The sequence below is a fragment of the Cebus imitator genome, unplaced genomic scaffold (genome assembly GCF_001604975.1).
Source record: "Cebus imitator isolate Cc_AM_T3 unplaced genomic scaffold, Cebus_imitator-1.0 Scaffold818, whole genome shotgun sequence".
NCBI lineage: Eukaryota > Metazoa > Chordata > Mammalia > Primates > Cebidae > Cebus > Cebus imitator.
Genome location: NW_016108133.1, coordinates 308,945 through 325,656, shown reverse-complemented (window position 1 = coordinate 325,656; position 16,712 = coordinate 308,945). Strand labels below are relative to the sequence as shown.

Here is a 16,712-nt window from a genome sequence, read left to right as displayed (position 1 = left end):
TTCTTTGAGTTCCATTTGCTCTCCTTTTTCCTATTTACAAGGTTGAACACAGGTCATTAAGACCTTAATTCTGGTCTATGTGGACAGTTAATGCTACAAATTATCATCTAATTACTGCTTTAATGACAATATGCAATTTTTGAAATGTCATGTTTTCATTTTAATACAGTTCAAAATACTTTCCAATTTAACTTTTGATTCCTTTTTAAACTTGTGGATTATTTAGATGTATGTTACTTATTTTCCAAATATTTGCAGATTTTCCAGAGAACATTCTTTTGTCGATTTTTAATTTCATTTCATTGTAGTCAAAGATCATACTTTGTATGACTTCAATTCTTTTAAATATATTAAGACTTGTTCTAGGGTCCAGAATATTGTTTTTCTTGGTAAATATTTCATGTGCACTTGAGAGGAATGTACATTTTGCTGATGTTGGGTTGAATGCATTAATGTTAGTCACATCAAGTTGATTTAGTGTTAAGTGTGCTGTATCCTTGCTGATTTTCTATTTGTTCTATCAGTTACTGAGAGAGGATATTGAAATCTTTAACTATAATCGTGGATTTTTTCATTTCTCCTTGCAATTCTACCAGCTTTTGCTTCTTATATTTTGAAATTTTATTGGGTGCATAAGCATTTAGAATTATGTTCTCCTGATAAACTGATTCCTTTATTGCCTTGAAATAACTTTTTATTGCCAATATATTCTTTGCTCTGAAACTCACTTTATCTCATATTAATATAGCCACTTCAGCTTTCTTTTGATTACCTTCACTTTAGTGTATATTATCCCATCCTCTTATTTCAATCAATTTTGTTTTTATATTTAAAGTGTATTTCTTGGCCAGGCGTGGCGGCTCACGCCTGTAATCCCAGCACTTTGGGAGGCCAAGGCAGGCGGATCACTTGTGGTCAGTAGTTCGAGACCAGCCTGGCCAACATGGGGAAACCCCATCTCTACTAAAAATAGAAAAATTAGCTGGGCATGGTGACAGGCGCCTGTAATCCCAGCTACTCAGGAGGCTGAGGCTGGAGAATCACTTGAACCCAGGAGGTGGAGGTTGCAGCGAGCCGAGATCGTACCACTGCTCTCCAGCCTAGGTGACAAGAGCAAGACTCCATCTCAAAAAAAAAGTGTATTTCCTGTAGGTGACATATATTTAAAAGTTGTGCTTTGTTTTGTTTTCAGTCTTACTATCTCTGCCTTTTAATTGGTCATTTATATTTAACATAGTTATTGATATGGTTAGATTTAAATTTAGCATCTTGTTAACGATCTTCTGTTTGTCCCATTTGTTATTTTTCCTTTTTTTCTGCTTTCTTTTGAATTAATTGAATTTTTATGATTATATTTATCTCCCTTTTTGCTTATTCGCTAGAAATATATTTATTTGTTGCTTAAACTCTATAGTGCACCTATTTAACTTGTCACATTCCACCTTTAAGACATATAGTAGAATATAACACACAGCTACTCAATTTTTTATTTTATTCTGTATTATATTTCATTTTATGGGTATACCAAAGTATGTTTAGCCCATTCATTATGATGGAATTTAGGCTGATTTCATATTTTACTCTTATAAACAATGCCAGATGAACATCCTTGTATATATTTCTTTACTTTTGCAAATATATCCATAAGATGAATTCACAGAAGTGCAGTTCCTCAGTTAGGTATTTTTCTGGTATTCAAATCCTCTTTTACACTTTAGCAACTCACATTGCTTTATGAATACTAACTAATATTTTAAAGATATTAATGTTTTTAAAATAAGTTCCAAACTCATTGTGGCATAATTAACCATAGATAATGTCATTTGTTTGATTAGAGTATTTCATTTTTGAATTGTTTCCTTGTTTTTCAGCTTTGCAGGCAATAATTACTTTAGAGTATGTATTAACAGATGAAGAATCAGAAGATAATGATGTAATTGCAGAGAGAGGTTCATCTATCATGCTTCTAAGTTTAGCTGCCCAGTTTGCTCTAGAGGTAATTCATATGTATTCATCTAGTAGATTTTTACCCCTTTTCCTTTTTGAAAGACAATTAATAGAATCATTATCAGTTAGACAGAGAAGAGACCTTTACTGTTTGCTTTGCCTCATATTTTTATGTCAAACTTGGTTGCAGAACTGCTTTATTTCTTCTCATTTCATTATAGTAACAGACTAAAGTAAATGAAACACTGAGTGAGATAACAGAGCTGTGCTCAAAACAACATAAACATAGCAAAATATTAATTTTTAAAAGAAACTCCAAGTTCAAAATGCCATACCATGGCAATAAATAGCTATCTATATGGAAACTTATCTTTCTCATCAATTTGAACAAAATGGTTTAAATTTCTGTGGATCCTTTCAGTTTCCAACCACAAAATAGTAATAATTTAGAAGTAATAAATACTTATATCCCTGTTTGTTACAGAATTCTGATTTTATTAATATAATGAATTAGGAAAAGCATAGTAGCACCTGTGGAGCTCTTAGACTAGATTTGAATACTGGCTCTGCTATATAATAGGTACTTCTTCAAATCTTAATTTCATCCTTTGCAAAATAAAGATAATACCTATCTCCAGGACTGTTATAAAAATTGATTAAGGTGGCTGAAAATGTGACTTATAAACTATTATGTTTATCTCCTTTTTTAAACTACTTTAAATAGGAAACCCATCTTCCTGATCAGAACTATATTTCCATAATTCTTCCACTAGCTCTCTTCAGCTTTCTACATCAAATGTAAATTTATAAACCTTCCTTTAAAAAGATAATTGCCTTTGTGTTTCCTTTCTTTCATCTTTTCCCCCATTCTGCACAAATACAGCCTATATCTGCATCTGCCAAATAGTTTTCTTCCTTCAGGAGTTCTATTACCCTACTCATTGAATATATATAATTTGAATTATATATATTAAAACATATATAATTCAAACTGTATTTAGCAACTACTTTGGGCAATATATTGGGCTAGATGCTAGAAATATGTTCCTCCAGGGTCTCACAAGTCAATTTGAATAGGCAAGCCATGCATTAGAAAAATAAGGCTATATAATATAGAATTCTATGTAAGTATATAGAATAAAGACAAAATAACTAATATATATGTTAAAAATTACTGAAATTCAGAGTAAGAAGAGAGAGAATGAGAACTGGAATTTATTTGGGAAGTCTCTACAGTAGAAGGAAACCTTAAGTTTGGCTTTGGAAAGGGTAGCATTTATATAATTAGGAACGTTTTTTAAAAGGAAGGGATGGTATAAGCAAGAAAGGAATGTGATTGGTTTGAGAGACACAGCATTTGGTTAAAGTCATGGAGGGCTTATGTTTCCACCATTCCAGATATTTTGCTTAATGTAATAGTGGCTTTTTTTTCTTTTCTCTCTCTCTCTTTTTTTTTTTTTTTTTTTTTTTTTTTTTTTTTTTTTTTTTTTTTTCTTTTTTTTTTTTTTTTTTTTTTTGAGACAAAGTCTCACTGTCACCCAGGCTTAGTGCAGTGTTGTAATTTCGGCTCACTGTAACCTCTGCCTCCCAGGTTCAAGCAATTCTTGTGTTTCAGCCTCCCAAGTAGCTGGGATTGCAGATGTGTGCCACCACGCCTGGCTAATTTTTGTATTTTTAGTAGAGATTAGGTTTCACCATATTCGCCAGGCTGGTCTGGAACTCCTGGCCTCAAGTGATCTGCCCGTCTCAGCCTCCCAAAGTGTTGGAATTACAGGTGTGAGCCAGTGCACCGGCCATGACTTTTATTATTATGATGATGCTATAAGGGAGGAGTATAAAATAAAGTAGAAGAAATAGCTGCGACAAGATTATATATACATTTTATTCTCTAAGCAATAAGAAAATATTGGTGGTAATTTATGCAAAAGTAGTGCTTTAGGAAAATAATTTGGGTTGTGCATGGGGAAATGAATGGGGAGAATTTGTATATAGGACTGAATGGGAGGCTGTGATAATAATTCAGTTTTAAAATAATGAGAGTCGAGACAAGGGTAGTGAGAGTGGGATATTAAGCAGGTAAAACACTGCTTTCTCTTCTTTCAAAACAAGCTACCTTATCTTTAAATCCCTTTACAGAATTCATTCCCCCACCTCCCAAGAGGTAATGTGGATATTTTAGGTTCTGAAAACTGAAGCAGTCAGAAAGAGAACTTACACAGATTCCTACTATCACCTCTACTCACACACTAGGAATCACACCGCATAGTCTGCCTTCTCAACTGCTACCATATATGAGCTATCATCTTCCTTCCTAACGCCAGTCTCTAAACTTACATACTTGTTTCTATCACCTCTTGCCTTTTTCTCACTCATTTTGTCAACTTTTTATTCTTACTGGTTTATTTCCATTCATATATGAACATGCTCATTTATCCCATATGAAACAAATAAAAACCTCTTGACCTTCCTTCTCTCACCAACTACTCCCCAGTTTCTCTTCTTCCCTTTGTAGTTAAACTCCTAAAGGGTTGTCTATATTTACTGTCTCCAATTCTCTCTTGAGCTTACTCTAATCAGGCTTTTGCCCTACCACTCTAACAAAACTGCTTTTGTCAAGGTCACCAATGACCTCAGTATTGTAAATTGCAGTGATTGATTCTCAGTCCTGATTGTATTTGACCTACCAGCAACATTCAGTGCAGTTTATCACCCTTTCCTCCTTGAAACACAGTTGGCTTCCAGGACACCACATTATCCTTATTTTCATCCTACCTCACACGTCACTTTTTCTTTCTCCTTTGCTAGTTCCTCTTTTCTCCCACCCATTCTTAGTCTCAAATGATGAGCTCAGGAGAGGAGGTATTAGGCAGTTGAGAAGAAGGGATAAAGTGTTAACTATTCATACAGGAAAGTAAGAAAATGAATGACTACAGAACTGATATGCTTGCCAGTAGCATTAAGGCCATTTGATGATGTTTTAAAACAAAACAAGTGGTTGTATGTATTTTTTTTTTCTGGCCACATTCATCTGAATCGATGCAAGCACCAAAAGCAATAGAAAGTTGGACTTAATCAGACTTGGGGTTTTGCCAGATGAATACAATAAAGCAAAAGAAGGGCAGGAAAATCAAAAAATAAGAGAGTGGTTATAATTAGTCCCCATGGAATTTAAACTGGGTATGTAGTAGAACCTCAAAGGGATGAGGGACAGTGAAAAACTGGTAGCATCAGTGGGTTGGGGTCTTTCTGCAGTAGAAGGATTGCTGGAATCAGGATAATAGAGGGATCAAGTTGGAAAGGTAAGAGGTGGTAGACAGAAAGTAGAATATGTGAAAGTAAGAGCTAGGATGGAGAACTAGGGGAAGGGAGTGAGATGCCTAGGGCACAATACTTAAGGAGAAGCCTATTCTATGGTTGGTACTTGTACAACACTGAGAGCCTCCTTAAATTTTGCACCCTAGGTGCTTCACTCACCTCCCTGTCGCACCCTAGTCCTAGTCCTGACTGAGAGTATGAAAGGGTTGCAATTGTTAGTAATGACAGTCTAGTGAATGACTGTGGAAGTGAATGGCTAAGGTAATTGTTAGAGTAAAATTTCAGAAACTCAGAGACTAGAATATTGGGAGGATCCTCTACCAATATATGGAAAATGCTGAAAATTTGCCAGGCATGTGGCTCACGCCTGTAATCCCAGCACTTTGGGAGGCTGAGGCAGGCAGATCACCTGAGGTCAGGAGTTCGAGACCAGCATGGCCAACATGGTGAAACTACCTCTCTACTAAAAATACAAAAACTAGCTTGCCATAGTGGTGGGCACCTGTAATCCCAGCTACTCTGGAGATTGAGGCAGGAGAATTTCTTGAACCCAGGAGGCAGAGATTGCAATGAGCCGAAATTGCACCATTGCACTCTAGCCTGGGTGACAAAAGCAAGACTGTCTTTAAAAAAAAAAAAAAAAAAAAGAGAGAGTGAGAGAAAGAAAAAAAAAAAAAAAAAAAAAAAAAAAAAAAAAAAGAGAGAGTGAGAGAAAGAAAATGCCAAAAATTAAGACGGGCAGATTTTGGGGAAAAAATAACTGAGCAATAGGTAAGTCACCAAAAAAATGAAAAGACATGGCCTGGGAGCTAGTAGGCCACAGCAACAATGAAGGGTAGTGGGTGATATAGTCTGGTTATACGAAATTCAAAATTGGGGATTTTAGGGAATAGAATGGGAGAATAATTTTTAAATGGCAATGAAGAGCAAGAAAGACACCTACTCCATCTCCAGGCCTAAGGGAAAGCTAGTGAGAGCAAAAACAGCTACCACTCGTAAGAGGGCTTCAGTAGAAGCAGCATCCTTGGCAGAAACCTAGATATCCATTAGAGCAAGAATGTGGAGGGACCTAAGTTGAGGGAAGAGGTTGCAACTGGTAGTGGAGATTTTGCTGAGTGGACTGAGTTTCAGAGAGCATAGTGGAAGGGTTAGAGGAGTTTGGGAGCGATAGAAAAAGAGGACAGAAGAGGAGATATATGGAGACTTTTGGGAATAGAGTGCTGGCAAAGACCTGACAATCTGGGGGTCTTTTGTTTACTGCCAATAAATGGAAACTAAAGAGCACAATAAGATTAGTCCTAGTGGATTAAGGGTAGTATTGGCAAGGCTTTGAGTGTTTGAATGGGTTTCTGGGGCTAATACAAATGTGTTCCATTTTTGTCAGTGAGTTGTATCTTCATTTTGCCATCTTGCAGTAGCTTTTTTGAGAATACAAAATGAACATGTTTGGATATTTTTCTTATCTTTAATAAACAGGAATATACATAACATTTTGCAGTATCACTTTGAGATATAATTTAACATATTTGTTCTTTTTAGAATGGACAACAAATTGTGGCAGAAAAAGCTTTGGAATATTTGGCTCAACGTTCAGAAGACCAAGAACAAGTTCTTACAGCTACAAAGTAAGTAACCTACATCCTGTGGAAGAGAAAGGATTTCCTCTGCTCTTGGTCGATAAACTCTGCCAAAATAGTGCTATTGAGATCAAGAGATCAAGAGAACTTTTACATAAAAAAGTGAGGCAGAGGAGAGTGAGGTTGGGATTTGATAAATATTTAATGGTATGACTGAGAGAATGCCACTGTGAGAATTGAGAAACCAGCAGGACTCTAGAGTGGTTCTTCTGTTAGTCAATCACACTTGAGGCCACATTTCCAAAGGGAAATGGAGTCACATAAATAAGAGTCAGAGGAGTCTTGAGATACTTGCATGCCTTCAGTAAGGTAAATATTTAAAAATCATTCAGGACAGACAGTATTTTTTAAAGCTTTTTAGGTTTTAAAACTTTACCAGCTACCTTGTTTTGTCCGCTTGTCATTATGCTGCTAGATCCCTTCAAAGAATAGTGATCTTAGTTTGAGTCCCAAAGGACAGTTCCAGTTTCTTTACAAAAAAAGACCATATATATAAAGACTGATTTACCATACTTGATGTTCTAGCAGGTGTTTTTGAGCAATGATATAAACTGTGGAACCATTTAAGAATTTGTTATGGCCGGGCGCAATGGCTCACGCCTGTAATCCCAGCACTTTGGGAGGCAGAGGTGGGCGGATCACAAGGTTAAGAGACTGAGACCATCCTGGCCAACATGGTGAAACCCTGTGTCTACTAAAATACAAAAATTAGCTGGGCGTGGTGGCACGCACCTGTTGTCCCAGCTACTCGGGAGGCTGAGACAGGAGAATTGCTTGAAGCCGGGAGGCGGAGGTTGTAGTGAGCCGAGATCACGCCACTGCACTCCAGTCTGGCACCTGATGAAAGAGCAAGACTCTGTCTCAAAAAAAAAAAAAAAAAAAAAAATAAAAAAAAAAAAAAAAAAAAGAATTTGTTATAAGCAACACTTTTGTTTTAAAATTATTTTATTAAATTCCTCTTTCAAAATTATAAAATTGGAATGTTTTCATTGCAACCATTAAAACAATAAAATACATATACATAAAATAAGATTAATCCCCCCTTTACCCTCTCTTCTCCCTCCCAGAGTAATCAAGGTTAATAATTTGGTATATATTCATTCACACGTTTCTTCCTAACCTAAGAATCACTTTCTATATTACTTTATCATACAGATGTTTGATTCATCTTGTTTTTCCAAAAATTGCTGAAATGCCGGAATCTGAAGATAAGTGAGTTATTTCAACAAAAATAATGTATTTGCCATTAGACAAATTATAGTAACTTACAATATAAACTGTATATTAAGAGATACTTAGTGTAGTGTGTAAGATCAACAGAGGCTTTGGGGTCAGTCTTCCTGGGTTCATATCCTGGCTCTGCTACTTCTTAGATGTGTAACCTTGGGCAAATTTCTTAACTTTTCTGAGCTTCAGTTTCCCCATCTGTAAAGTAGGAAAAATAATAGTACTTACATCTTTGGGTTGCTGTGATGACTCAATGAGTTAAAACTTCTAAAAGGCGAAAGACTTACGTGATCTGCAGAGAAACCAGAGTATAAGTTAATACATGTAAAACATTTAGAGTGTCAGGAAATTAATAAGCCCTCAATAATGTTATCTGTGGTAGAATTATGATATTGTATCTCTTGCCCCTTTCTTAACAGATAACTCAAATACAGACATATCTCTTACTTTCCCACAGAACATATAACCTGAATGGCTTGTTGGTTATGATTCTGTATCAGGTCAGCAGGGAGTATTCAAATATATTGCCGTGCATAAGACCAAATATATTTCTGTGCATTTCTTGGCATAAGATATTAAAACTTAACAATTGATAAGACTTAACAATTCGTTGAAGACTTTGGTCACTAATTTTTCATTCACAAAACTCACTACCTCCTGATTATTTGAGAGAAAACTCTGCTCAGGGTGTTGATTAGGGATAACTTTCAGAGAAGTATCAGCCATCTCTGCATTCTCTGCTTGGACAAGAACTCTGTAATAGTTCTCTCAACTTCACTTTTGCAACTGGAGGTAATATATTTTTTCAGATAAATTCTTTTGGAAATATCTTTGACTGAGATAACATAGGACAGATGACTTATAACTGTCTTTTTCATAATGCAAATTTTATCCAATTGCATTTTGTGTTTCCTTTATAGACTTCATAAATCCATTAGAAGGGAACTCAAACAAAACAAAAGATGAAGCAATTGGAATTTTGAATAATGACCAAATATTTACTGGCATTAAGAAATTAACTTTTAGACATGATAATTGTAGTGTGGTTTTTTTTTGAAACGATTGCTTATCTCTTACAGACACATCTTGAAATATGTATGGTTGAAATAATGTGATATCTGGAATTTGCTTCAAAATAATATTGGAGAGGAAGAAGTGGGTGGAGGTATCAAGGAGATAAGATTGATGAGTTAATAATTATTGAAGCTGTGTGATAGGTATATGGGGATTCATTATGCTTGTCTGTTAACATTTGGACATCTTTGAAGTTTTCAACAATAAGAAGCTTTTTAAAAAAAAAAAGACGAAACCATGATAGCTACTAGATTGTAAGAGTGCCTTGAGGGCTAGGACTATATTTGTATTTGTGTTCGTATCACTGAAACCTAGAGCAGTATCTGACTCACAATTGCCACTCAATTTATTTAAGTGGCTGAATATTAGTTATTTATAATATCTTCAGCACTGGAATTAAAGGTGCTTCATATTCCTCATAATTGTGGCATACAGTCAAACCACACACATTAAAACCAGTTGAGGAACAGAATAAGGGGGAGAATCCTGTTTGAATTAATGAGAAATTGCACAACACTTTTTAAAACATACCTTCATTGTTTTCAAGTAAATGTAGTAATAGAAAACATCCTCTAGCAACCTTTTCATGTAGAAGTTAGAACCTGATTTAACAAATAGATTAGACTAACTTGTAAAAAAAATTAAGTGCCGAATTCAATGAGAGGACTCAAGAGAATTGAATTATAGGTTCAGCTATTTCAATAACTTTTGGTTTACCATAGGCAATGGCAACTTATTTAACTTCTCGAAGCTTTATTTTCCTCATCTGTAAAATTTTAAAAGCTGGACTGGATAATTTTTAAAGGTCCTTTCTGTTCCAAAATTCCTGTGGTTATAGATGAGCAGTATCTACCTAAGTACTAACAACTCATATGCTAAATTTTTTAAAAGCAGTTTTTCCTCTTAAATAGATTATACATTCCTTTGTATGTCTTCACTCTTATTTGTACTGTATATTTTTATTACTGGACCCTTCCTAGATTATTTGATATGGAGTCACTGAATTAAATAGTGAAGAAATCAACTTTAGCTCAGCTGAGATTCCTATAAGTAAAATTTACTGTAAGAAGTTACTTTATATAAACTAGACTTCTAAGATTTATAGCTGAAAAATCAGCTACTTTTCCTGACCACGGTCTTTATTTATGTTAGACCCCTCCTGATAAGGCCAGTCTTACAGTATGTTCTACCCTTCTTACTGTAAACTTCCTTAGTTGAGTTTGCCAATACTTCCACGTTCATTCCTTTGTTAAAGCAAAATAAGCTGTTTTCCTCTGGTTAGTTTTTACCTCACTTTATTTTTTAAGTTTAATATTTCATTTTTTAGCTAAGTTTTAGGTTCACAGAAAAGCTAACAGGGAGGTACAGAGTTTCCCATATATCCCCTCTCCCCACCACATGCATAGCCTCCTCCATCCCCAACCAGAGTGGTACAATTATTACAATTGATGAAGCTAAATTGACATACATAATCACCTGATGTCCATAATTTATATTAGGATTCACTCTTGCTGTTGTACATTCTATGGGTTTAGACAAAGGTATAATGACATGTATATATCATTATAATATCAATATCATATGGAGTATTTTTACTGCCCTAAAAATTCTCTATGCTCCACCTATTCATCCCTCTGTACTGTTTCCATAGTTTTGTCTTTTCCAGAATGTCGTGCAGTTGGAATCATACAATATAGCCTTTTCACATTGGCTTCTTTCACTTAGTAATATGCATTTAAGGTTTCTCCGTGTATTTTTGTGTCTTGATAGCACTGAATGATATTGTATTGTATGAATATATCACATTTTATTTATTCATTCACCTATTGAAGGGCATCTTGATTTCTTCCAAGTTTTGGAGTTGTGAATGAAGTTTCTGTAAACATTCATGTGCAGGTTTTTGTGTGGCATTTTTAGCTTCTTTGGCAAATATTAATAACCAAGGAGGATGATTCCTAGGTCATATGGTAAGACTATGTATGTTTGGTTTCTGAGAAACTGGTAGACTGTCTTCCAAATTCCTGTGCCCTTTTGCATTCCTTCCTGCCAGCAATGAATAAGAGTCCTGTTGCTGCGTGTCCTCACCAGCATTTGGTGTTGTCAGTGTTTGCGATTTTGGCCATTCTGATAGGTATCCAGTGGTATCTCATTGTTTTATTTTGAATTTTTCTGACGACATATGATTTGGAGTATCTTTTTATATGTGTATTTGTCATCCTATATCTTCTTTGGTAAGGTTTCTGTTAAGGTCTTTGGCCCATTCTTTTCTCCTAAGGCTTTTAGGACCCTTGTGCCAGGAACCTCAAACTAAATACACTTCTAACTATACCACAGTGTAAAGATCCCTGGTGTTTGACCACAGATCCCAAATATAACAAAAGGATCATAATGGTTAAAAGACACTGGCAGATTACTGAAGTCCCATTCAGTCATTAAAAATTTGTCCAGTTCATCACATCATTACATCATGAAATTGTCTCCCAGGGTAAAGCCACTGAGGTTTCCAGGCTTCTATTTGGTCAGATTCCAAAAGCAGGAGTGGTCTCCACAATGTATGGCTTCACCTTTTCAGGATCTGGTATAATTGAGCTAAGAGACAATATCATCTTTTGCCCTGAAACTCTTGAGGTACTGATGTAATATTGGATTTCCCTTACTGCATAACTCATTTGTTCATTCCTTACTCTCATCTACTATTCCTCCTTTTTTTCTATTTATAACCAAACTTTTCCACATTTGAAAGAACGCTAGGTGCTGGTCCAGATTACAGGCAATACTAATCTAGCAAATGCCTCCCCCTCAGTCCACTCCCATTTATATAAGGTAGGGTTGTATAGATACAGAATTAGTGGACTATCTTGACCATTAAGCAATGCAGCTGCATTTACTCTTAACCCCACTTTTGCTAGATAGGGTAAAGACACATCCTGCCCACATGAGGCCCTTAGGAATTCTGACATAAAGATTTTAAAATATAGTTAGGTTTTTTGCTTAGGAATCAGCCCTGTTTCTAACACTTGTAGTTGCAGCCATGGTCTTGCTTATGTTTCATCAGGTAGGAAACATAAAGTTGAGCTGATATGAGAAGGAAAGAAAGAAAAAAGAAATATTGTCATCATACCAGTGTCCTATCCCCTTGGGAAGAATTGCAGTCATACTAGCATCCTTCCCCAACTCCTCTTCCTCAGACTCACCAGAAAAACAGAGGAGTCTATCTAGTGGGGACACTTCCTTAGCCCCACCCCCCATATTTAGTATGAACTTGTGAAGGCATGTAAGCCAGTCCTTCGTCCCTATGTCTGCCCCCATTTTAGACAACCAATGTTTCAACTGCCTGTTCCTCTTCTCTTTCTATTATTCTAAGGAGGATATATCTCTGCCCATTGTTGGACATTATGGGTTATAAAGTGTTTCTTGGTCTGAAAAACTGTGACTCAGCAGCCTAAATTGGTGCAGTATATTCTGTTCCAGTTCTTTTATTACATTCTGAGCATTTTCATCAACCACTGTGTAAGCAAAGGCCAATTCAGAGTTATTGTCTATTGCTGATGAAACTCATACCCTGGGGTTACCAGCATCAGTCTGACTTGCCAGCTGTCTTCAGGGCCTTCCCCCTGAGGAATCTGCCACATAGCCATCTTAAGTCTCTGTCTCTTTTGTTGGAAAACAGAACAGTTATTGGCATTTTGTGCTTCAGAGGGTACAAGAGGAGTACATCTAGGTTCAACCTATCTCTGTATTCCTGAGTTTCCAAATGGCCACTGATTTCATGGACCCAGGGGGCCACCTTGGGAGCACACAGGGATATCCACTTGTTGATTGTAATCACCTTCCAAATCTGGAAGGATATTCTTTTGATGGATATCAACGTGTCCTACATTAATCCACCCCTCAAATTTTCCTAGTGATTTTCCGTAGAGCCATACATCATATAGACATCCTGTTAATGGGCCAATTTTCCATTTCCCTTCTGTAAGACTATATGGCCAGGTCATTGGCCACTGCCAGTGAGTCAGTCAAAACTCAAACATAGGGGCTTTTACCACTGTTCAATTCTTCCTTCACTGCTGGGAAAACAGCATGTAGTTCAGCCTGCTAAGGTGATTTGTTTTTACCTTCTTTGATCAGATGGTAGCCTTCCAAATAGAGTATTGTTTTTTCACCTTGGAACTGCCATCCATAAATTAAGCAGCTCCTTGTCAGTCAGTTGAGAACTGTTTGTCGGGCACTATCCCAGTGACAGTAGAATGCAGCAACTCCTCATGCAGTTCCAGAATCAGTCCTAGGGAAAATGAGACTCTTTGCTCATGAGTACCTCCTCTTTGCATTCACAGGTAGCATGATCATGTATAAGCCACTTCCATTTTATTATGGAGCTTTTTTGGCCATTGCCCTCCCTGTTAGAGTGTTTTCCCAATATCACCCAAGGCATCATGGGTATTTCAGGTTTGGGGATTTTCCTCCTCCATCCCTCCCATCTTTCCAAGTCTCCAATGTCTATTTTATCACTTTCCATTTCCATGTATACATATTATTTAGCTCCCACTTATATTTGAGAAGATGTGGCATTTGCCTTTCTGCTTCTGAGTTATTTCACTTAAGATAATGGCCTCCAGCTCCAACAATGTTTCTGCAAAAGACATGATTTCATTCCTTTTATGGCTGAGTAGTATTTCATGATACACACACACACTCTCACACACACACACACACACACACACACACACACATATTACCTTCACTTATTCTTCTTTTGATGCTTTTCCTATCTTTATGTAGATCTGAGTTTCTGACCTAAATCATTTTCCTTCTCTCTAAATAACTTCTTTTTAACATTTCTTACAAAGAAATCTACTGGCAACAAATTCCTTCAACTTTCTTTGTCTGAGAGGTTTTATTTCTTTTAATTTAATTTTTATTTTTGGGGGTACACAGATGTGTATATTTATGGGCTACATGTGATATTTTGGTACAGGCATACAATGTATAATAATCATATCAGGGTACATGGGGTATCTATCACCTCAAGCATTTATTATACCCTTTTAGTTATTTTTAAATATACAATTAAATTACTTTTTACTATAGTCACCTTGTTGTGCTAGCAAATACTAGGTCTTATACATTCTTCCTATTTCTTTGTACCCATTAACCATCCTCACTTCCTTCTACCCCCCACAACCCTTCCCAGTGTCCGGTAACCATCATTCAACTCTCTGTCTCCATGAGTTGAATTGTTTTAATTTTTGGCTCCCACAAATAAGGAAGAACGTGAAGTTTGTCTTTCTGTGCCTGGCTTATTTTATTTAACATAATGACCTCGAGTTCCATACAAGTTGTTGAAAATGACAGGATCTCAATTCTTGTATATGGCCAAATAGTCCTCCATTGTGTGTATGTAGCACATTTTCTTTATCCATTCATCTGTTGATGGACACTTGGGTTGCTTCTCAATCTTGGCTATTGTGAATAGTGTTGCAACAAACATGGGAGTGCACATATCTCTTTGATATACTGGCTGTCTCTTCCTTCTGTCCTGTCTTCCTTTTAGTGAAGGTGATTTTCTCTGGTGGTATGATATAACTTATTTATTTTATTTTTTGTGTATCTGTTTTATGTTTTTTGATTTGAAGTTATGAGGCTTGCAAATAATATAACCCATTATTTTAATCTGATGACTTAACACTGCTTGCATAAAAAAATTAACTACTAACAAACAAAAAAAGCTAATAAAAATTCTACAGTTTAACTTCTTCCACTCACTTTTTAACTTTTTGTTGTTTTTATTTATATCTTATGTTGTCTGTGTCTTTAAAAATTGTTATATTTATTTTTGATTGGTTCTTTTAGTCTTTCTATTTAAGGATAGTTTACACACTATACTTACAGTGCTAAATATTGTGGGGTTTTTTCTGTGTATCTAGTATTACTAGTGAGTTTTGTACCTTCAGATGATTTCTGGCTCATTAGCATCTCTTCATTTCTGATTAAAGTACTTCCTTTAACATTTCTTTTAGGACATCTGGTGTTGATGAAATCCCTCAACTTTTGTTTGTCTGGGAAAGCCTTTATTTCTCCTTCATGTTTGAAGGATATTTTTGCCAGATATACTATCCTAGGGTAAAAGTTTTTTCCTTCAACACTTTAAATAAGTTATGCCACTGTCTCCTGGACTGTAAGGTTTTCACTGAAAAGTTTGCTGCCAGGCATATTGGAACTCCATTGTATGTTGTTTCTTTTCTGTTGCTTTTAGGATTATTTCTTTGTCCTGAACCTTTGAGAGTTTGATACTTAAATGTCTTCAGGTAGTCTTCTTTGGGTTAAATCTTCTTGGTGTCCTATAACCTTCTTGTACTTGGATATTGATATCTTTCTCTAGGTTTGGGAAGTTCTGTTATTATCCCTCGAAGAAACTTTCTACCCATGTCTCTTTCTCTACCTCTTCTTCAAAGCCAGTAGCTCTTACATTTGCTCTTTTATTTATTTATTTTTATTATTTATTTATTTATTTTGAGATGGAGTCTCACTCTGTCACCAGGCTGGAGGGTAGTGGATGATCTTGGCTCACCTCCCGGGTTCCAGCAATTCTCTGGCCTCAGCCTCCTGAGTAGCTGGGACTACAGGTGTGCACCACCACACCCAGCTAATTTTTGTATTTTTAGTAGAGATGGCGTTTCATCATGTTGGCCAGGATGGTCTCGATCTCTTGACCTTGTGATCCGCCCACCTCGGCCTCCCAAAGTGCTGGAATTACAGCCGTGAGCTACCATACCTAGCCCACATTTGCTCTTTTAAAACTGTCTTCTAGATCTTGTAGCCGTCCTTCATTTTTAAAATCTTTTTTTCCCCCTCACTGTGTATTTTCAAATAGTGTGTCTTCAAGCTCACTGTTTCTTCTGCTAGATCAGTTCTGGTATTTAGAAACTCTGATATATTCTTCAATTGCATTTTTCAACTCCAGAATTTCTGCTTGATTCTTATTTCAATTTCTTTGTTAAGTTTATATGATAGAGTTCTGAATTTCTTCTCCGTGTTATTTTGAATTTGAATTTCCTCAAAACAGCTATTTTGAATTCTCTATCTGGATGTTCACATATCTCCGTTTCTCCAGAACTGGTCCCTGGTGTCTTGTTTAGTTCATTTGGTGACGTCATGTTTTCCTGGATAGTTTTGATGCTTGTTGATGTTCATCAGTATCTGGACATTGAATAGTTAGTATTATTGTAGTCTTTGCATTCTGGGCTTGTTTGTACCTGTCCTTCTTGGGAGGACTTTCATGGTATTCAAAAGTACTTGGGTGCTGTGATCTAAGCTGTATCTGCATTAGTGGACACCACAAGCCCAGTAATGCTATGGGTCTTGTAGACTCACAGAGATACCACCTTGGTGATCTTGAGAAAGATCCAGAAGAATTCTCCAGATTACCAAGCAGAAACTGTTTCTCTCTCCCCGTCTCCTCCCCGTCTCCTCCCCTCCCCTCTCCTCCCCTCTCCTCCCCTCTCCTCCCTTCCC

The 16,712-nt window shown here is 36.3% G+C and overlaps 1 protein-coding gene across 1 annotated transcript in view; it reads left to right on the top strand.

Moving 5' to 3' along the window:
* The window catches only part of LOC108297589 (testis-expressed protein 11-like), a gene marked incomplete at its 5' end in the record, with an annotated part of 127,171 nt that overhangs the window by 8,956 nt on the left and 101,503 nt on the right, over positions 1–16,712 (top strand). The window contains 3 exons of the mRNA XM_017520235.2: positions 1,872–1,996; positions 6,802–6,887; positions 8,055–8,111. Coding sequence (XP_017375724.1) covers positions 1,872–1,996; positions 6,802–6,887; positions 8,055–8,111 — 268 coding nt within the window. The remainder of the gene's footprint in view (positions 1–1,871; positions 1,997–6,801; positions 6,888–8,054; positions 8,112–16,712) is intronic.